A 23,803-nucleotide genomic window follows, 5' to 3' on the forward strand; every position below is an offset into this window, starting at 1 on the left:
TTAAACACAGTGTTTTACTCTTCAAGTCTTTTTTCTAGTTTGTAAAATAAATTTATTAGAGTAATAAACTAATTTTACAATGGTAAATAATTAGACTAAACAAAACCTCATTTGAAAAATAGTGACAATGGAAGACAGAAATTTCTTGTGAGAATCTGCCTTTTAACCAGGTGGTTAGCTTACTACATAAATACTGCATATATATTAAACACAATTTTTTTGCCACAAGAATCAATACCAATTAGAGACTTTTTGAATCAAACCCTGAGCAGAAGCCATTTTAATGAAAAGTGTATGTCAAACTGATGAACCCAATGTTTCTGTGTCACTGGATTCATGTGAGGTCAAAATCACACAATATTTTCGGACGTCTTTTTCCCTGTTTAAGCCTTCCAGTTCTCAACCATGTAAGATCAAGTACATGATCCTACAGCTGTTGTTTCCCGGGTACTCAAAACAGCAAACAAGAAATGAAGCCCCTTCTGGACCTTCACTGCCTTTTCCAGTGTAGCTTAAGTAGGGACCTTGAATTGACAAAAATGTAGGAAATAATACTTTCATTATTCAGCTCTGCTCTGCATTATCCTCAAAGGCAAACAGGATTGTAAATTACTTTGCTGATGTTTTATTCCATATGGCCCGAGCAAGTGGTTAAGTGCACTTTTTAAGCCTTTAGTACCAGGAGGCAGTTTCTGTTGCCATTTCAACCCATTACCTGTCTCAAGGAAAATAAATAAATGGTTACAAAAGAAAAACAAAAAACCAGCCAGACACTCCCCCTCAAACCAAGACTCTGGGTACTTACAGCAATTAGAGAAAGATACCGTAAGGACTTTACAGATTGCTCTAAGCAGCGCAATTGAAAAACTATTGAAAGGTAGTTCAGCTCTCAATATATTCACACAAAACACAAGGGTAAAATACAACTTAAAATCACCAGTTTTGGTTATTCCCATCTGTCACAAAATGAGAGATACTCAAATTGCAAATGAGGTGGAATTTTCTGCATCCAGGAGAAAATTTGCATGCTAGCAATTTTTTAAAATTTTACTTGGAATCAGAACTGGAAAGAGGGATAAAATGGATTTGAAATATCAGACTGACAGCAAGACGAAAAGGTACACAGGAAAGAATAGGAGCACAACAGAAGTATTAGTTTTTTGTTTTCAAGGACTCATCTATTCTTTGAACCTCTACATATAAAATTCCTTTAAAATAGAATTTTTACTGGTGACTGTGCCTCTTACACAGTGTATAATTTTTTTCTAAATTGTATTTTATTCAAGCAGAATATTTACTTCAAGTTCAGTGTCCCTGGACAAAATGTCCCAGTGGCCACATATTCCTCTCAAATTCTAAAAAAATGCATCGATATCAGAGTCAGTAAAAAAATTGTCAAATTATGAGAATTGTTTGCTAAATCTTTACTAATACAAAAGTTTAAAAATTATTTATTAAAGTCAGAAGGTAAAAGAATGTGGCTAGAATCTGAAGCTTGCAGAACTGAAATACATACAAAGATATGGATATCATAGTTTGTGATACCTTCCCTACCCCACAAGAAAGGAGAACTAAATTAAAGAAAGCAAGCTCCCTGTTCTGTGAAGCCATATCAGGAACAGAACTATGAGCAGTATTTATGTAAGACTAGGAAGTCAAGTTTGCTATCTGTGTGAACAGAGCAGTGTTAAAAACTGTAAATCCACTAGTCTTGTAATAATAATCCCAATCCAAACCAGTAAATAAGAACATTTAATTGCATCCATAAGTGACATGATTTTCCTCGCATATTAAGCTCTTAAAAATTATGCATCACTGTCTTGTTTTTGCTCTATATTTGGAATGCCTTATCCAATCAAGAAGTATTCCTCCTCATCTCTAGATCAGAAAACCCTTTAGACTTGTTTAATGTTCTTGTTCATATTCTAGAAGGACTAGGAATAAGTCTGTAATGAAAAACAAGAATGTAAGAATTCACCAACTATCAAAAGAAAAAAATCTGCCTTAGTAGTACTGTAAGAGAAAAGTCACACTGGAAGTCAAGATTCCCATCACCCAGATAGTAGTCCTTACTAAATACAATGTACCATAACAAATAATATTTCTAAAAAATGAAAGGCAGAAACAAATTTGGAGACTACTGGCCTTGGAACATTAAGAAGAGAATGCAAAAACATATTCTACACATACTGATGAATTCCCAAGTATTTCTAAGGAAAAATACATTCTGGAATCATGAACATTTTCAGAGAGTTGTAGAGTTGTTAAGTCAGTGTTCTGCAGAAGTCAAAAGGCAGGCAACACCAGTAAAGTGAGATAAAAAGCACAGAACAAGCAGTATCACTATGTCATTGCATAAAATTTGTCCAGCATATCTGACTACTGGGTACACTTCTGGTCACCCTACTTTAAAACCCACACATCAGGAAAAGGCAAAGAGAGGGGAGAATAGTTGATCAGAGACATGGAATATGAGGAGAAATTGGAATTTTTAGATTAGTAGGCATGATGATGTGGACAGTGAGCAGAAGCTTCCAGTAAATGGAAATCCAGAAAATACATTGGATGTGCACCACAATGAATTTCTCTTAGCTTTAAAACCCTTTTCCTAAAGCATCAGATTTTGTTGCTGCTGGAGATAAGACTCATAAAACAGGTTTTGAACTGACCCTTCTTTAAATGGCTCCTTCCCATAAGTATATTTTCTAAACTTCGTTATAAACAGTATAAAAGCTGTACACACTAAATTAATTAAGCCTACCTCAGAGTACACACCTAACACAAATGAGCACTACTCCAGTCTCTGGCTCACAGTTTTGCAAGTCAATAAATTGCAAAGCATGACAATGTTATTAACACATTGACAGCTAAATGGAAATGTTTATATGATTTTTAAAAATGGAAGTTTAAAGAGATCCAATTATTCTCTTGTTTAATGCCTTCAGGACACCATCAGACATGTACTTCTCCATTACAGCTTTTGAAGGGTGTGAGGAAAGGAGGCTGGAACACAGCTAGATCATGCCGTACTATGCACAGTTTTAAGAACTCAACAAGTATCACACACAAAATAGACCTCATGGATCTTTGCCTGGGCACACCTGGGATAAAAGTTTAAGGTACAAATGAAAACACACAAAAGTAAAGGAACAAAAATAACCACTATTTTCAGATATGTAAGAAATAATCTGAGGACAAACTGAAATGGACCTAGTCTTTATCATAATTTAGCGACAGGGATCTGCAAGAGTTCAGCATTTTTAGGTGGACTTCCTAGTATTTCTTATAGTTGGTCTTACTATTTTTCATATCTGGTCTTAATATTTAGCTTCTTATTTAATTTATTTTACAAGGCAAAATTGTTATCTTCTATATATTCTATATCCCACCCCTTTCTAAATGGCTTCTGTGGATGAAGAAGATGAGAACAAGAACAAGTAAATTTCAGTAAAGTAAATGACCTGAAAAAAACATTGCTGTGGAAGATATTCAGGCATCTGAACGTTGCCAATCACAATCTCAGACTAGCACAAGTGAAATTTATAACAATATCAATGAGAAAAAATCAGGCAGAAATTCAAAAGTCTATTCCACTGAGGTTACAACAATTTTGCTTATTTTAGTGGCTGTTTACCATTGACTTAAACTAAATCATGACAGAACAATCAAAGAGCTTCTTTTTTCAGTACAGGCTTTTTGATTTAATAGTATTTAATTCTGTTAACAATTTCCTCTTCATGCTTTCATCTGTGTAATACCTAGTACTAAATTAATTTCGAGTCTAAAAAGCAACAAAGAATTTCTTTGTTTACATTCCCTCATCCTTCAGTTTCCAGTCCATTCAAGCCCACATTTGGCTGCTTTTCCTACATCCAAATGCAAGAGTACCCTAAAAACAGGGGTATACTCCTGTATAGGGATATAGGGTAGGTCCTCTTATGTTTCAATCATAATACTTTACAACAACAGAAGAGAGGCCAAGGAAAAAAACCAAAACCAACCAAAATGCCAAAAAAGCCCTGTGAAAAGTAAGTATGTGCACATGTGTGTATGCATGTAAGTACGTATATCATTTGCCAGTGTAATAATGGTCAGGAATCCTTGACAAAATCCAGACAAAATGCAAGGCAATTGTGTTATGTCAACTCACAACCTCTTTTGCCATAGTAAGATCAGTGTACAAGTGCAGATGTCAGGAATTAATGTACAAGTGCAGATGTCAGGAATTCCAGTAATACTATATTAAGTGTTGACATCTCAAACTAACACCCCCAGTAATTAAATATGCATTCTGAAATGTATACACTTATCCTTTACAGAATTAAGGAGTTAAGGGTTTGGACAAGATGATTTTTACAGTTTCCTCCCAACCCAAATCATTCTGTGAAGGAATACATTCATTTTCAGGCATTTTAAAGGCAGTCAGAAAAATGATACAGCACTCGAATTATAATTATGAACTTCTTCAAAATATATTCTTTAATTCAAAGTCTTGAGCATACCAAGAAGGGTAAGTGTGTTGAAGTTGTAATTTAAAATGTCATAGAAAGATGTCAAAAAATCACTTTGGAGAACCTACAGCTCTTTGTAGGTCCATGACTACATGACTCCAATTCTTCACCACCACTTTGTTCTTGAATAAAAGCCAGGATTCAGAATCAGATTCTGATTTTTACTTTATTCCAATGACTGCTCTATCCCACAGACTGTTCTCCTACCACTTAACATTTTCTGATATTCTATATAACCTCATACTGTAAAACCTGAGAATGTTAAAGTAGTTTAAGTACAGCATGTCTTCTCTCCATCCTCGTTATTTGACTTAAAAAAGGATTTTCTTTTCCACAAAACTTTGAGTATTTACTTGAAAGTATTAATTGTATAAAATAGCTACAAAACTCTTTTAAGTTTTAAACAGTATATTTAGAGAAGCAACTATTTTCTCTTGTAGAGTATGTGGAAATAAGATGCCAAACTCATTTAAAAATGGCAAAATATTCAAAGTGGCAGAACATTGTTTTTGAAATTGTAATATCCCATCAAAATATTGCACAAATTTTCTGAAAGTACAGGTGATTATTATACATGAGGTATTACTTACTTTGATATGTAATTAGCAACAGTATCTTATTTTGATATGAACAAATCAGTAGAATTTATTTTCTTTATATCGGTTACAAACTGATCATCAGCTCTTAGCACCCAAATTTTTCTGTAAGTATGAACCAAGAATATCACCTTTCTTTTTCTTTTAATACTCCAACCTTTGCTGAATTCGACTATGGAGAAATGAAGGTTCACTGATTTAGAAACTGCTCCATTATCAAAACATATGTAATTTTGTGAAAATCAATAAATGTTAAATATGTAATTTTATGAAATTAAACCGTTCTCAACAGAAAAATAATTGTTGACAGATCAAAATCTGACACTTTTGGTTAAGGATATAATAGATAAATGTCATAGCTACTCTAGATGTCATAGCTACACTCTAATTTAGGACAGATCGCTAAATGTTTTATCAATTACTGGGCCTGTGAGGAGAATTTGGGAGCTAAGTATTTGCATACCTAAAGGTCAATTAAGTCTAAAGACAGATAATGGGGAATAATTCAAATTTTTATGTTAAATACTACAGAATCTCAAATACCCAGAAGATAAAAATGCAACTTCAAGACACTGCAACACACTCACAGCAGCATGTCTGATACCATGGAAAGGTCATGTAATTTGGGGAAAAAGGTTTGAAATAAAACTCCTCTCCAGATCATGAAGAAAACTGGTGAATAATCCTTAAGTAAACCCATGATTTTCATTTCAATTTACCCACTCCACATTCTAAACTACTTATTCATCCTGGAGTAATAGTACTAGCAATACTCAGCATTTCCATGGATCTCTTTAAAATTGCTTCCCAGACCTAAGGCACAAATTGGAGCCATGTGATAGCTTCTACTTCCTTTCCACTAAGATCATGAAAAGAAATATTTTACGTTAAAAAAAATATTTTGTATTTCTCTAATATACCTACTTCCATTTACAGCACAAATTCAAAGGAAATAAAAATCTCATTATTAGTTGACAAGGCAAATAAGAGTGTATGAAGAAATACTCACTGTAATGTTATCCAAGAGTTTGGCCATATGCTTAATAATTTCACCATGGTGTGCCGGCTGAGTTTGCAGCAGTTTCTTAATGACAACAACACTTTCAGCAACTACAATTTCTGTTTTAGACAAAACAAATCATTAATTTTAAAAGCATTTATGCAAAAGAAAAAGCCATAAATAATTGATTGTAAAAGATGTAAAAGCTTTCCAAATACGCTTTGCAGAACTGAATTATATTGATTTGGTAAGAAAGAGGTAAAACGTTCTACTAAGTAATATAAGTTCAGCTTCCTGAATCATGTTACAACCAGCAAAAAGAGGACACAAACATTCTAAATGTAAAATTACCAACCTAGTATATACTGTATGAAACTTCTTTTTAGTGAGGCTGCAATTCAGATTTTTCCCATAAAATTGAGGAACAAGTGTAAAAAAAATCTAATTTTCATTAAAATTATGCATATTCAAAAGTAATTTGCAGTCTGCAATGAGAATGAAAATGCTTGCATTAAAAGTAACAGCTCATTCATACGCTAGAGAAATATCTAAACATCTCCTTTGCATTTTTTCTAAATGCAAAGAATGTTTCTGCATATAAACAGTTTCTCTCAGGTCTGTAACCTAATCTCTAGTACATTCAAATGAAGCTTCTAAATAGCAAGCTGTTGTAAGATTCATGCCAAAGTCATGCACTGGAGTGCTTAACTACTGCAACAAGTAACATTCACAGCCTGATCAACTTGTATGAAATGTACAATTTTTGAAGCTAAAAAGACCCCACATGAGCAGAGGCAAGCTTCCATGGAAGAGTAAACTCATGTAAGGAAAGATGAAGAAATCTAACTACCATTTGCCAAACAGAGGTATTCCTGCATTTCTGTCTGAGTTAATCTGACACATGGACCATTCATTCAGCAACCAAGCATGCTCAAGCTTCAATAGAAGAGTATGGGGCAGAGATGTCTAAATTTTGGGGGGTTGTGGGGTTTTCTTGCTGTTGCGGGTTTTTTTTCAGAAGGCAAACTTCCTTATGGAGAAAGGCCTTCCAAGAGCTCTGAGCATATCATTATGTCATTTGCCTCTGAAATGCTTAGATTTTAGCTTGTGGCTTTTTGTGTCATCTTTTATTTGACATGACATCTGTCATTTTTCTAGACTAACTTCTTGAAGAAAGGTTAACATCTCAAGGTCTTGCACAATCCTACAGATCAATTTAATTTACACAGTATTTTGCCAGATATTAAAATAGGAAGCCACTTCTTGAAACTTGAAAATTACAATCTGGAATATTTATAGTGGGGAACACTGGAATGGCAACTTTCGTCATTCAGTATTTTGTGAAACACTGAACAGTTAAGAAAAATAAAACTGAACCTAGAAAAATAAGTGCACATGAAGTTATTATTATAAACACTTGTTGACAATCTAAAATTGACTATGATAATATCAACTGCAACAGATGAGATGTCACCATAGTAACTACTTTCATGCTATCTGTGGGAGCAAACTTAAAGAAAATAAACCAGAATTGTAAACAATTTGTTAATCACAATTGTAAACAATTTTGGACTAATATGGTTATTTTACAAAAGTCTAGATACTGGGAAAAAAATACAAACAAAATCAAAATGCATTTGTATCAGAATAATGACTGGCATAGTCATACTCTGTGAGGTTTACTTTGTGCACATAAAGGATACCAAAAATGAGCAGAAATAAAAGAGAAACACTTATGTTCAAAACCGTAATAAGCTCCAGCAAAATACTAGAAGGGGATATAAAACTAGCATTCTGAATGTGCAGTAAGAAAATTTTAAAATGTAACTCCTACTAGAATTATCAAAGGGGAAGTCCATACAATGCAATGATAAACGGACACAAGAATTTTGAAACAGTCTAAATCGTATCTAAAGGATGATAAAAAGTAAATTAAATTCTTTAAATAAAGACTGAAAATCACAGAAAATCTGATCAGGAATGCCTTTATCAATAAAGACTACACAGGGTACCAGCAGTTTAAATTTTCAAGTCATAGTAAAAATCTTAGGTTCTTCTAACAATTTTGAAGTGGAATTGATGTGGATTTTGATGTGGAATTGACTAAGTAGGACAATCTCTGAAGACCTTGCAGCCTGACAACTTCTCAAAAACTTAAAATATACTCAAGTCATACACTATTCCAGTTTGTCAAATAATGATGTACGCAAAAAAATTAACAATGAAGCAGACAGTAAACTGTAGAACTAAATAAAAAACTTCTTCCATAATTGAGAATTTGGCTGGATTATAATAGAACTTTAGAAAATCATCTCAGCATGGAGTATATTCCCAGAGAACATTCAAAAAGTGAATTCTGAAATAAAACATTTGAAATCATTACTGTTACATCAAATTTTCTTTCACTTACATTAACCCACATTCGCAGCAACTCAAACACACAAGTGAAGACTAATTTATCCACAGTATATAGTTTGTATAACCACTTTTTCTAAAAGCAGCAGAACTGCATCAACTGGTTTTGGATAGGATGCCATTTTGGTGGGTGCTCCTTCCCCAAAAACATTCAAGGTCAGGTTAGATGGAATTCCAAGCCACTTGGTCTGTGCAATGTGTCACTACCCATGGCAGGGAGGTTGGACTACATGAAATTTAAAGGTCCCTTCTAACTCAAACCATTCTGTTATTAGGGTTACTAACAATGCTATTAAGGTTAAAAACAATCTAAAAGGCAATCACTATAGCTAATTACCCAGACGACCTAACTTTCTGCTTCTCAGAACTAGCCATAGTTTAAGCTTTTACCTTGTTAACTTTTCCATCCTTTTAACATCAATAACAAATCTCAGAAACCCTATTAAAAGATATAAACTGGATGCTACAAGTTGCTTTTCTTTAATGCCATTCTAACAGTAATTTGAAGATATATGTACTAGTTGCCAGATGTATTAACAGTTCCAGTAATTTTATGAATTGTGATTTCATATAGATTTGCAGGGCAAAAAATGTTTTAGCTATACATTCTACAACCAGGCAACTTTCAACAGAAAATGGAAGTCACCCACCTACGAAAAACCTGCAGGATTTCAACATGCAGTACAGTCAGACAAGAGACTTCCTATAATCCCTATATAATTCCTATAATGTGTCTCTAACATCTAAAATGACTTTTATGGGCCAAACAGTCAATTGAAACTATCAATCAAATGCCAAATGTCACACTAGAGAAAGAAAGCAACTTTTCTTTCTGTCCTTCCTTCAGCAGATGAGGAAGGAAAATAATTCTCAGCCCTCAACATGGCTTCACAAAACCACTTTCTTCAGGAGTCAGTCAAGTTTAACTTGTGATAATCATTCACTAAGGCAACTCATCACTGAAATTTTCCAGAGTCTGTTGCACTTCTGTAGCTCAAATGTTGTCCTTTTTCTACCCCACATACCACAGCTTTTCTGAGTAAGGAAAACCTGACTTTAAGTCACTTCTAAGCAACCAAAGAAAATTTCAAGAGCAGTTCTTGATATCCTTGTTTCTGGAACAAGGTCCTGCCTCTTATCACCCAAGTTGCAGAATGATTAACTGTAAAGCTCTTGTGCCAGATATAGCCAAGATGTCCTGAGTGTTGGGTGGTATCTACAGTTACAAGCACATGGAATCAGAAGGCACTTTTCCCACAAGCTTGTACCTCAGGATTCTGTTATGGTTTGGTAAAATTAGTATGAGCACCTCTCTTCTGCACTCAAGTGCAGAATTCTTCATAATAAGAAAATAGTACAGAGAAAGCACAGCTGACTCTGCTGTCACAAACCTCAGAACCTGCTGGACCTACCAGCTTGTGCTTCATGCTACACAAAGCAGCAGGACTACTTCTAGGCTTCAAATGACCACAAAAGAAGCAGCAGAGCAAAAAGATTGCTTGTGTGCTTTAACAGTAAAAGTTGGGGGAAAGCAAGACTAACCAAGACTCCTAAAGCTATTCTCATCCACTATGCTAAATCTCTTTTTTATTCCCTTACTATGCCAAAACTCTTACATTCAGTAAGCTGTGACTATCAGTAATTTCCTGCCACCTGGGGAAAGGTACCATGTAAATTATGCCACTCTATTCATTCCTTGAAAGAAGGAATAAAGACACTGCAGCTATGGTAAAGCAATTTGCCAGCTGCCAGTTTTAAAAGATCCTCAATATACCCTTTGCAGTCTTTCAGAACAGTAAGCACAAGAAGATAATTTTATTTGCTAGACAACTACTTAGAAACAGACATGAAAACTAATCTTGTTGAGACAGACCTTTGTATACACACATGCATATATGTGTGTATATAAATATATATATACATATTGAATTGCTCTGAAGAAAATATTAAGCTGACAATCTATGATAAAAGGAAAAAACTTCTTTCTCTTATCTTGGTTCCTTCTTAGCAAAACAAAAACAAAGCAAGAAAACAGATTGTTAGGTAACAAAATCTGTATTCTGAAGTGACAGTTTTATTATTTCGTTTAAAACAGAAGAAATATGGAGATTTGTACATGCTGAAGGAAGCCTACTCGGAGGAAGGTTGCTAGAAGAATCAGGCAAAGCCAAGAACAACCTTTGAAGCTTGTATTTTTACTACGGTTGTTGCTCAATATAATACAAGAAGGTGCACTATGCAGACATGGCTTTGTAACATGATATGGGAAGATATTTTAAATACAGCTGATAATCAGAAAGGCTTAAACAGAAATAAGATCTGCAGCACTAAGAAATGAAAGTCACACATATTAAAAATACAAAGCCATACACTGAGGCCACGTAAGAATTTCTGATATAAGATGAGGCGGTTGAGAATGACAACTTAGTTCATAAAACAAGTAAGAGAAAGCTCTATGTGTATTAGTGGGTCACTGGCCAAATATGTGCTGCCAAAATGATGTCCTGAATAAAGGCCTTCTTGTGATTGCCATGAAAACTATGTCCAGGAGATATACAGAGGCATTAATGCTGCTTTTCAAAGCCAAGAGCAGTATCAGCCAAGTTCTTTGAACTATTTGAACTACTTCAGGACACTCCACAATTATGCTTTTGCTCCTTCCTCACATTATTTATTAACACACATTACTGACTTCTTATGAAATAAGACTGACATATTCATTGATAACTAATAAGAAAATACAGTATTATTAGGTATTGACTTACTGTGCTGCTATACCCTCTTTGACTTTATCTGCTCCTTGTTGTGTTCCCTAATGCTTTAAAACTTTGTTTCGCTATCCAAAAATAACAGAAGGCTAGAGTACAAAAGGAAGCCAAATTTGGGGCCATTTATCCTAAAACTATTTAATACGTGTTTTCATTTAGGCATTGATGCACTACAAAAAAAAATTCCAAGCTTTCAGCACCCTCTACAGGCTAACTGCTTTGATGCAACTTAGCTTGCAACTATTGCTACCTATGATAATCAAAACAGTACACTTTAATAATCACACCATTTTAAGAAAAAGTAGGTAAACATGTAATTGAGGGCCATGATGAATTAATTTCTCTATCAGAAGAGAAAATAACTACTCAGTGAATACCAGAGCCTTTGGAAGTGCAGGATCTTTGTCCAGTTGTCAGCCAAATACTTATAGAAGTCAACTCCTACTTCTTGATGTGATCTGAAACTTTGTGTTGTTCTAAGAAAACATTTCATGCTATCAGCTATGCAGAAAACGAAGAGAACTTTAGCTTACCATCCCTGTTGGACAGCAAACAGACGAGGCCGTTGAGGCACGTGTCAGTCACTTCGGTGATGTTAGTAGCGCATCTGCCTATTGCCTGAATCGTAGCTGCAGCAAACTGCTTGTCTTGGCTCTTCACGTAAGTCTAAAGAAATGGGATTTTTGCTAGTCAGTATATAACTCTTGCCAAACAAAGACTTATCATATTATTCTCATGAGGGAAACATACTATATAATAAATAAACTTAGAAAGCTACAATGCACATTACAAGCTATAATTTTTCACCTCCTTGTCACTTGTAGAAGACATTTCTTGCAAGCTTTGGTCACCCATGGCCATGAAACCCTCTGATTTCAAGAAAGCTTGGGGCAGGGGGCAGTTACCAAAAAACAGCCATTTGTTTGTGTGCAAGGTTGGAGTTGATGAGCTCTCTCTTCAGAGAGGTTTCAGTTAATTTAACTAGGAGCATCTGTGAAACTATGAATAACCTACCTGCCTGAGAACCAGTACCTTTCACAGAAATCCAGCCAGAGAACTGAAGCAATGCACATAGATGTCACAAGCAAAGAGGAAAGAAAGGACAGACACTGTTTCACAATATAGGCGGAAGATCTTGCTGATACATAAAGATATTGGAGACAATAAACACAATTTCATCACATGATTTATGGAAATGAGGTTTGGCAACAAATACTAATGGCCAAATACTGCTAAAATTAAGACCCTGTCATACAGTGACTTATAGTGTCAGTCAAGTTGCTGGAATTTGTGTTTAAGAATATGGAATGATTAAGTTTTTCTCATCACTTTTTTTCTTTTCTTTTTTGGTAGCTGGAATGAGAGAGAAACAAAATATTTGGATTCCTTTCCGTATACAAATAGCTCCTTTATCCATTATGGTATGAGATGCTTTAATTTCCATATTTGGAACATTTCATCCTCGAAAATACTTAAACTTCAAAAATTTAAGCCTAGGAGAAACATCTGACAATGGAAAAAGAGATCATAAATATAAAAAGAATATACTTTTGCACAAACCTGAAATTCTCGAAGCAGAGTTGATATGTTGGCATCATTTGCTAAATTTGTCATGATTTCAAGCTACAAGAAAAAAACCCCAGACATATTGTCAAAAGTTAAAAATAAAATATTTTAAACAGTACCACATATACACTATACTTTTATTGTATATAAAATACATATTAAAAATATTACTCAGAATTCAACAGAGTATACCAGGTATCAGTAGAAACTGGTGCCACCATTGCACTCAGGCGCATATTTTCCTTGCAAGCACTTACAAAGTTTACAAAGCAGGACTGAAGTTCGGTGACACATTTTTTATGAGCCCGAGCTTCAGTGTTTCATTGCATATCAAATGGGCTTGAACTACTTCTGTCAGCTTTTCCACACAACAGGCCTTAGCATATAAGAACCACACAACAGTGTAAGAGGAAATAACAGAAGTCACAACTGCATCAGGGGAGAAATAAATTGGCCATTATATTCAGATAAACTGTAATAAAAGAGCTTTAAACTCAGGAACAAAACATTTGCATCTGTGAGATTCCTCAGATCTTATTCAACACCAACATCATACCCTGGAAGCCCTCCTCTTTGTTCCTGGTGGAACAAAGAGGATTATATACAACACTTGGCATATATTTTAAACATACTATGCTTCCAGGCTGTTTCAACTTTGAATGAAGTAAACTGAAAACACAGCCCTGTCTCTCCAAAGGGAAGCCATGCCTTGGAAATATGTTGGTATTTTTTGACTTGGAGGCATCCAGAAAAGGATACTCAAATTGTACAGTCCACCTCTACTTCAAAACAATTTCTTAAGGCACATCACAAAAGGCTCTGAAAGATATGTATCTTGAATAGCATAGAAAGTAAGAGGATAAATGAAAAAGAGAAACATGCAAGAGAAAAGGAGATTATTTTATAATATAGGGTGGCTATCAATGGAACATCACAAATATCTTCACTGGCCTTTTTCACATATGAACTGTAAAAGTAAGAAGACAGGCAACAGAATTTTCAGCTGATGCTAGAGTTTTCAGGGATATGAAGACAAAGGCTGACTAAGAAAATCTGTGTAAGAGTTCCAAATAATAGAAGGCTGATTAATAAAACAGAAAAAAACCCCAGCACAGATCTGTAAAGTAATGCTTGTAATAGGGAAAAAACCTTAACTGTTCAGAAAACTACAGACCCCGAGATGATGACAATTAATTATAACTGAGAATTTGTGATTAAAATCGGTTATTGTGAAAGCTCAATGCTAAGCTCAATGCTAACCAGTGATCAAAAAAAGCAAACTTGATGTTGGAAAATTAAAAAAAACGTTAATCCAAACAGCACAGGAGATAATTCAAGGGCGCTCCTACATATTAATTATAGCCATGAATCTCACCATTCTATTTTGAAATAGGTAGGCTTGAACTACAGAAGTAGAAGAGGGAGAAAATGACAAGATTTTTTTATGTATGTAGAAGTTTAGGGTCTTCTAAATTTTTCAGCTATCATGAAACAAATGAAACAATGAAAGGACAAACCACAGTTTCTTCTACTTCACCTCTTCTCCAATATATTATCAATTAATATGGGAATTTAAATTCATCAGCTTTCTATTATTTTTGGACTGACTATTCTTGGATAACAGTAAGGCATTCCTCACAATATTCCTAAAATCTAGAGAATATCTTTTTGCTTCCAACTGCCTCATATTTACTTAAGTCTTATTGTTGGTATAAAATACATATTTTTTATCTAAACATGATAGTTTTGGCATAGCCATCTTGTACTACACCACTCTTGAACATGTAAGTGCAATATGCATGTAAAACGAAGATAAGGAAAAGAAAATATTGTTTCTTTCAGAAAACTACCTTCCACTCCTAAACATAAGTGCCTATGACAATCTAAAGCAAAACAAGAGAAAAGGCACATAATAGTAGACATTTTTTTAGCCATTGTTTTGTCAAGGATTTCACATTTGTTAAAGCATTACTACAGAGAAAACAACAAGACAACAGCTGGAAACATGCATTGAGATGTGGCCTTGAGGAAAGCCTAAAGTACTTCTCCTGTCAAATGCTGACTTCAAAGAAAATTTGGGAATCAAGCACTGCCCCATTTTGTACAGAGTAAGAGATTTAACCTCTTTTTAAGCTAACAGTATTAAAGACTCTTTTCCTCCCAGGAAATAGTCAAACTCTCAATGTTAGAATACCTGGCTGAAAAAAAAAAAATAGTGCTTTCTATCACTGAAAGGTCCTAAAAGCTCTAGGGGAAAATATAGCCACTCTTCCACCTGCAACACAGTAACAGGAACTTTCAGATAGCCTGACAAGCCTGAAGGCCCCTTGTGGACTTAACTAAAGACCTCTACACATCTTAGTGAGATGAAGAAACAGCACAGATAGACCTGTGTCATATCAGTGAAAAACATTTTCCTTTTCTGTAGCAAACTGATTAGTCCAGTAATATATAGAAAAATTTGCCTTTAATAAACTCACCTTGAGTGTTTTGATCATAGTTGGATCAGTTGATCTAACATAGAAACTCTTCAGATAAGGTTCAAACATGCCCTGAAAATCAGAATATATTTAAGTAACTCTCCTGTGTTTCATTTACAATGTGATTAAAAAAATTCTAAATAGGGTATACCTTTCTCTGAATTGACATAGTGGCAATATTTTGCAGGACAATATACTGCACCTCTCTAGAACGTGAAAAGAAAAATAAGAGTCATTCAAAAAAATTACTGATACATAGAATAATTCAACACAGCAAAGAAAATTCAATTCTATTTGAACATCAATCTAGATACTAGTTCTGAAGCTTTGAAAGTGCAGATTTTGTGTCACCAATTGCTCAAAAACTAAGCAATAACTTACATACAATTTTTCTGAACCATGAGTGCTCAAATCCTTGCATGTTGGAAATCTCATCCTAATGAGAAATCATAATACCCATTATCTCCTCTTGCTCAAAACTGTCTAATAGCCCTAAGATACTTACAGCTGTTGCTTACAAAGAAAAGTGATAATAGAGAAGTACTTAAGATCTTTTAAACCAATTTTATGCAATTCTTACATAGGTGCATGAAAATAGTCAGCTACACATGATGAAACAAGACTGGAAATTGCTATGAGATGCTCTTTCAGGCACTCTCACCCTAACTAGATTATAGCTTAGTTGACATTAATTTGAAGGCCACAGGCAAAAAACTTCAAGGGCAAACAGCAAAAGCTTATTTTGAAGTGGTTCTAAAAGCAAAAGTGTTTCACCCAGAATGGTAACAGAAAACAGAAGAGCCATTCAAGACAGAAAAATCAGAAGACTAGTGTTATTTAAGGTACTAGTTGAGATACAGGAAAGAAGTGACTTTTCTTTTAATGAAACCTGAGTATAAACAAGCAATAAATCACATAACAAATGATCCTTTCAACCTGTGATTACAAGTTTATACATTATCTGCCAATTGCTTTAGGCACTTTACTCATCTTTGCATAAAGAGAATGGGAAGCATACTGTCCTATAAAGCCAAACACAAAAACAATAGGGATTTATCTGAAATAAAAGACTGAATACTCTACATAGTCCCATTTTACTTCTTTACCAACTTTTAAACAACAGATATTGAGCTGTGGAACTTTTACAGAGAAACAGCTCTTTGAGGGCAGGGCTGACAAAAGTTAAGGTATATCTAGGATGAGTAATCTTGCCAGACACAAAAAAGTGAGTTTTTTAAAAAAACCTTTGTGTCTGTTTGACAAAAATGATTTAAAAAGTAAATTATTCTCACAGCAAAGTTCCAGCCAAAAAATACCATTATTAGTTAAAAAGTTATTCTGAAAACAATTAATATTGTCTCATGTAAACCCTTCAAGGCTTTTCATACAAATACATGGAAATTCAAAATCTAAAAACTGAATAGGGAACAAAAACATTTCTGTGCAGAAAATATTAGCACACTACACAAAAACTATGAAATACAAATGAAAAAACAGCACCAATACTCTTATGAAATAGAGCAAACAAGACCTTTCATAGAAAAATGGACAAAATTCTATTGAAGATGATTAAGTCAAAACAGAATGCTCCGAATTAAATATAAACTTGTTCTTTAAAAACCGTCCAAGGATTAAGGAAACAGAAGATACAGCAGTATCAAGTGGCAATATCAATTTTAACACAAATGTTGTCTCCTTCCCCTGAGATATCCAAAAGCTGACTGGACACAGTCCTGAGTACCATGCTTCAGGAGACCCTCCCTGAGTAGGAAGTTGGACTAGACAATATCCAGCGATCCCTTCTAAACTTACCCATTTTGAGATTTGTGTTACAGTGCAGGAAAATAAAATATTCATCAGAAGACTTCTTTAGTGCTTAGCAAGACAGTAAGGAACTCAACAGAACTAAATTCACAATAATTTAAAAAACATCAAGATATCAAACAAACCAGTTAGTACTGACTCCATTTAAATACTAACTAGGCAGTCATGTTCTTGTTAGAACAAAAATCATATGAATGAAACACAATAACCAATGATCCCTGGACAGGATACCAAAAATGAGGGAATGACTTTTAGTGATCCTCATTTGCTGAGTGAAAGTGAGTATTACAGAACAATTTCAAAATCAAATTAATTTTGTAATAGTTACATTCTTATAACTATGGCTAGTTATAAGCCAAACAAATACGCTCAAAAAAGTACACACAGTGATGTGAAGTATGGACTTTACTTACCTGTTACTACGGAGTAAACGCACCAATGACTTGGAAACAATACCAGCTTCAGATTTTGGTGCCAAATGCCAGTAAAGCTGTGCAACTGCCATTACCACCTAAAGGAAGAACATTCGGAGCAGCATGTCAACTTCAAATCATCATTCATATCTACCACATTTTCTTCAGACCTGCAGGACTACCAGCTTACTCTCCTTCAGAAAGCAAAGTGCACACCTGTGGTCTTTGAAATCAGCAAAGTAGACTGAGGAAGAACACTGGAATAAATATATTTTTACAAATTAAGTACCTTTACTTACTCCCAGTATTTACTGTATGCTATAATAAATAGAAGGTCATAGAAATAGGGACAAAGAGAAAAAGTATTAGGTAATTTAAATCACAAACATAGTGATACCATCCTTGATAAATCAGTATTGCTAACATCAGCTGTACAAAGTAATGAAGAAATATTCTTTACAAGTTTTTCTAATGTTCTTTTCCTTTATTACTACAGGTTCAGTATCACCTTCTATCTAGTTTCCACTCAAACGCTTTCATTCTATTATTCTATTATGCAATTTATAAAACAACAGCTGTCTTTACTGGAAAATTTTAAAGTATCAAATCCAACAGAAAGTAAAAGCTACAGGGGTGTATACCAATATCCAGGCTAACAAAATTCAGAAGACTGAAACATAAGCAACTTAAACCCCATTTTTTTCTTCTCAGATTTTCTCATAAATAAAAGACAAAAATGATCTTTATGCTAGTGATTGTCATGTCATAACCTTTCCTACACCAGTGTCATGATTAACTCTCTCTTTCAAATAAAACAAATCACAGAGACAAGTAAAGCCCTCATAGTGACACTTCACTTGGTATCTTAAATCCTAGTACCAATGAAAGAAAAATTATTATTCAACCATAAAAAGCAATTAAAAACATCTAAAGCCAGGAAATAACTTTAAGATTTTTTAGCAATATACCACAAGTATCTTTTACTGGTGACAAAAAACATAAGGTCATATGGAAAGCCACTAATTAAACAATTGTAGGTAAATTGTGTGAATAGTATGAATAACCCTGTAATAGCAATTCAAAGTAGCGTAATTTTGATAGCACCTTCCAAAATTATGCACTTTAACATCTCAGTTAACTTTATATCAGAAAGTTAAAGATTATAAGTGTGAGAATCAATATTCTCACAGTCATATTTAATCAAGAAAATTATTTATGGAATGAGGGTAATAACTAACTGAACCTCTTAGTGAAGTAGGACGGCAAACATATCAAACATACTTGTTCTTTACATGAAATTAAGAAATATCACAGACGTTGAACAGCGATTTTTTGCAACAAGTTGTAAAAATTTAATCAACTTGTTTCCAAAGTCTGCTGGGCTGGCAGATCATAAACGATTTTGAGAAGAGTCACACTCATGAGTTAGAATCTCCAAGTATGTTTCAATGGACAACTATAACCTCATCTATTTAGCTTATTAAGAATAGGTAGCAAGGTGACTTAATCATGGTGGACTAACTATTTTTGCAGTGATATGAATATTCATTATCATTAGAAGACTTCTCTCAAAAGACATCTAGTCCTAATTAACATGACAATCTGAGGTTAGAAAGTTAATATTCTGTGATCTGATTAACAACACAATAATTCACCATGAGCATGGCTTTTTCTCGTTCTAAAAAGTTACCTGTATTTTAAAATCTCATGGGAATAATCTAGCATACCATACTTATAATGTCGTATCTATCCTGGAACCCTGCTGGGCAAAAGTCGTAGAAATGTGGTGTATAATTGTCTACATTTAAAATGTGAGACTCAAAAGAAAGAATAAATCAATGAATCAATAACAAGTACGATTTTCTTTATAGATCTGTTCCATAAAACTGTACCAATAAACTGTAGCAGTTTGTGCCACCCTAACTGTTGAGAGTTTTAGTATCAAAAGCTACCTCTGGTAGAGTCATCACATGCTACGTAAATTGGATTCAAATGCTCTCATACTTTTTCTAGTATTTTGTTTGTCCGTATTATTTGCAGCATATACAACAATCAGTTTAGGTGTTTCACTTACAAACTAAGTTAAATTCAAAATAGATCCATCACACTTCTCCTAGAGTTACTAAAGGCTATTTTCACCAGCTTTAAAAAGGTGTAGATTTTACTCTTCAATCTTTTAAATTTTTTAAAAATTAGACTATTTGTGATTTAACATTTTAATCAAAAAGGAATTTGTCATACTGCAGCATTTCGGCTCTGAAGCAGGGGCTTTGTATTTCGTAACAGCAGCCTGTGATCTGGGTCCATAGTATAGGTGGTTTTCAATTTCTGATCCTTCTCTTTCTGTTCTTCATCAGATTCATAGAAATTATTTTCACTGTATTCATCCACCACTTCATCAACCTATCAAAAGACAAAATGACAAGGACATACACAGAATATTTGAATCAACAGGTTTTATTCATTAAGGAAGTAATGTACAGCACCACAGTTTCATGCAACATTTATATATATTTTTTAAAAATAGCTTTTGGCTTTTCTACCCATTTGCTCTAAACAGTACATGCACTGACATGAAAAACACATTAACAATATAAGCAAAATTTCCTTAGAAATAAGTTGTACTGACATATGAAATATCTTTACTATTATTCAACAAACTATTTCAGGTATTTTTTGGACTTAAAGCCCATGATCCAAAATTGGCATTTCTAGAAAATAACTTGAAATTAAAATAATATATAGGTCTTCAGAAAACTTGGAAAGGCTGCATGCCTGGGTCAAAATTCAGGTGTAGTGAAAGAATCCATAAAAATGTCTTTAGTAGAGATAGGAGGATGGAGGAAAGAAGTGACAATGAATTAAAACCATCATTCTGGTTTTTATTACAATTTGGACGGACACTGAAATTTTTTTAAAAAGAAGAAATATGAAGGGAAGTTTCATTACTTTATGCCAATTTTGCTCTCAGTTTTTTACAGGATGCCTAGCAAACTCAGTTATTTTATGCAATAGCAACTGAAGTACTTTAATTTCCTTACTTCTCTTCCCACAATTCTTTGTGGCAGTCACATTCTAAACTATAAACTCAGGATGCTATATCAAGTCCAGTGGTAACTGAATTCCTCCCCTGCCTACAGGACAGGCAATGTGAAAGGAAATTTCCCAATCCCAGTGCACCACAACCTGCACTGAAGAAGCTTCCTCTAACAGGAGGAGGATAATTCAATCTTCATTGATTCAATCTTCAATATCCTCACCTTGACTGCTAACAGGCATGCAGATCAGTACTATTGAATTCAACAGGAATATTGAGTTTGAAAAAGTATTTAACTCATTAATAACTGTTACAAAGAAACAGCTTGTGCTCTCACATTTCTGTCTTCCTTTTATTTTAAGAATTATTTGTATGGAACATACTTGGAGCAGCAGAGTTCCAATAAAAAGCAGCATATGCCTCTTATGAAAACACTTTTATTTTAAATCTGATTAAGGTCCTTCTTCATACCCCAACAGCAGAAGTATTTAGATGATTTTACTAATCATGTATTTTATTGTAATTTTAAAATATTACTCTTCTCTCAGATCTGCTAAGATCTGGTAGGAAATAATTATGTTCCAGACCAAGGATGATGACAATACCCAGGGAAATTATTTTAATGAACCGAAATTCATCAAAATCAAGTTGATGAACTTCTAATTATTTAGAATCTGTAGTCAAAAGGACCTACTAAGACAAACAGGACATGTAATACTGCATGATTTGCACATTGTGATGGATAGGAAAGCAAAGTATTATGCAAAAGAGTCAGAAGACTAGGCTAAAAACCTGCAACTCCTTGGTGTACAAGAATTGTTATTTCAAATTCTATTAATCATCCCACACATGGAGAAAAGTTACCAGACAATGTGAAGACACTCAATCACAAAAAAACCCTTAAAGCCTTAAGCTGACCTACCGACTATATTCAATGCCAAAATAATACAAGTGTAAGTTCAGAATCATAGTATTATTTGAGTTGGAAAATACCTTTCAGCTCATATAGTCCAATTGTTAACCCAACACTGCCAAGTTTATCACTAAATCATGTCCTGAAGCGCCATGTCTTCAAGTCCTTTAAATATCTCTAGGGTTGCAGACTCTATCCCTTCCTCAGGCAGCCCATTCCAGGGCTTGACAACTCTCACTCAAAAAATTCTTTCCAATATCCAATCTAAATCTCCTCTGGTGCAACTTGAGGCCATATCCTCTTGTCATGTTGCTTGATCCTGACCCAGCTACAACCTCCTTTCAGGTTACTGCAAAGAGTGATAAGGTCACCACTGAGCCTGCTTTTCTTCCAGTCACTCCTCACAGAAGTCATGCTCCAGACTCTTCACCAGCTCCATTGCCCTTCTCTGGAATTGTTCCAAGACTTCCAATGTCTTTTCTATCATGAGGGGCCCAGAGCTGGACACAGGTGTGGCCTCCCCAGCCCAGTACAGGGGGCCAATCCCTGCCCTGGTCCTGCTGGCCACAGCATTGCTGATCCAGGCCAGGATGCCATTGGCCTTCTTGGCCACCTGGGCACAGCCTGGCTCATGTTCAGCTGCTGTCACCAGCACCCCCAGGGCCTTTCCAGCCACTCTGCCCCAGCCTGTGGCACTGCCTGGGGTTGGTGTGACCCAAGGGCAGGACCCAGCACTGGGCCTTGTTGAACCTCACACCATTAGCCTCAGACATGATCCAGCCTGTCCAGATCCCTCTGCAGAGCCTTCCTGCCCTTCAGATTGCCCTCTTCACTCCCACCCAGCTTGGTGTCACCTGCAAATTGATTGAGAGTGCACTCAATGCCCTTCATCATGAGTCATCAATGAGGGCATTAAACAAGACTGGCCCCAGCAGTGAGCCCTACGGAATAGCACAGGCGACCAGCCACCCGCTGGATATAACTCCAGACACCACCACTCCTCTGAGTGGCCAGCCAGCAACTCTTTTAACCAGCAAAGCACACATGCATCCAAGCCATGGGCTGCCAGTTTCTCCAGGATAATGCTGTGGAAATATTTTCAAAGTCTTTACTAAAGTCCAGGTTGCCAACATTCACAGCCCTTCCCTACCCTAGTATACTAGGAGCTTAAGTTTGTCAAGCAGGACCTGCCTTTTACAAATCCACGCTGGCTAGGCCTGATCCTAAGGTTGTCCCACTTGTGCCATGTAACAGCACTCAGGATGATCTGCTCCATCCATATCCTTGCTCACTACTGAGGTCAAGCTGAAAAGCCTGACAGTTCCCCAGATCCTCCCCTGAACCCTCTGTGCAGATGGGTGTCATATTTGCCAACCTCCAATCAACTGGGATTTTCATGGTTAACCAGGACTGTTGCTAAATGATGGAATGTGGCTCAGGCTCCGGCTTCTTCAGTACCCATGGATGGATGCTATGTAACCCATAGACTTTTTTGTGTGTAAGTGGTGTAGCACATTATTCCCCATTGGATCATGGGGGCTTCATTCTCTTCCTCATCCTCTCTGTCTTACAGACCAGGGGCTGGGTACCTCAAGAACAATTGGTTTTACAATTATTGCCCTCTTCACTTCAGAAAAGGCACCTCAGTCTTTTCCTTATCCTTAATACTTATTTCCCCCTGCAGTTTTCCTGGACCACCTTCCTACTTCTCTGACAATGAAAAGCTCTGCCATTTTGTCATCACAGTGGCCCAGAGAGCCTCCAACCATCATATCCCATCACCCACCAGTCCTTCTCTGCTAAGAAACAACAGTTCCAGTAGGGTGCCCTACCTTGTTGACATCCTGACCAGCTGTGTCAGGGCATTATCTTCCAGGAACCTCCTAGACTGGCTCCTCTCCACTGTATTGTATTTTCAGCAGGCATCTGGTAAATTGAGAATGAAGACTACCGACTGGGAGACATCTTTCATCTGCTCACAGACTATTTTATCTGCCTCTTCAACATTTCTTTCATCTTCCTCTTCCAACTAGCTTGGAAGTCTGCATTTACCTGAGCAAGTCTGTTTTGACATGCACTAGGTTATTCTTATAATTTCTGCTATCATTGCATAGCTTATTTCTGGATAGAACACAATTCTAGGATTCTCTTCACTCATTCCAAGCCTAGGCAGAAAATCTGAAACTGAACTCAGACACAATAAATAACTGCCAAAATTTCAGACCACCAAGCTGAAACCTCATCTTAAGACATCTAGCTGAATTGTTGCTCTGTCCCCAG

General features: G+C 35.4%; 1 protein-coding gene across 6 annotated transcripts in view; it reads right to left on the minus strand.

The window, feature by feature from the left end:
* AP3B1 (adaptor related protein complex 3 subunit beta 1) overlaps positions 1-23,803 on the minus strand; it is a 153,885-nt gene that overhangs the window by 77,444 nt on the left and 52,638 nt on the right. For all 6 annotated transcript variants that reach the window (XR_011678941.1, XM_071425249.1, XM_071425247.1 and 3 more), the window contains exons 8-14: positions 19,815-19,976; positions 17,574-17,671; positions 15,488-15,542; positions 15,337-15,408; positions 12,851-12,913; positions 11,824-11,956; positions 6,117-6,226 (exon numbers count right to left, since the gene is read on the minus strand). Coding sequence is in view for 5 of the 6 variants with exons in the window: in XM_071425249.1 (XP_071281350.1) it covers positions 6,117-6,226; positions 11,824-11,956; positions 12,851-12,913; positions 15,337-15,408; positions 15,488-15,542; positions 17,574-17,671; positions 19,815-19,976 (693 nt within the window). In the remaining variant the exon portion in view is untranslated. The remainder of the gene's footprint in view (positions 1-6,116; positions 6,227-11,823; positions 11,957-12,850; positions 12,914-15,336; positions 15,409-15,487; positions 15,543-17,573; positions 17,672-19,814; positions 19,977-23,803) is intronic.

Source organism: Agelaius tricolor, unplaced genomic scaffold (genome assembly GCF_023055355.1).
Source record: "Agelaius tricolor isolate 1412-34295 unplaced genomic scaffold, bAgeTri1.0.p SCAF_4, whole genome shotgun sequence".
NCBI lineage: Eukaryota > Metazoa > Chordata > Aves > Passeriformes > Icteridae > Agelaius > Agelaius tricolor.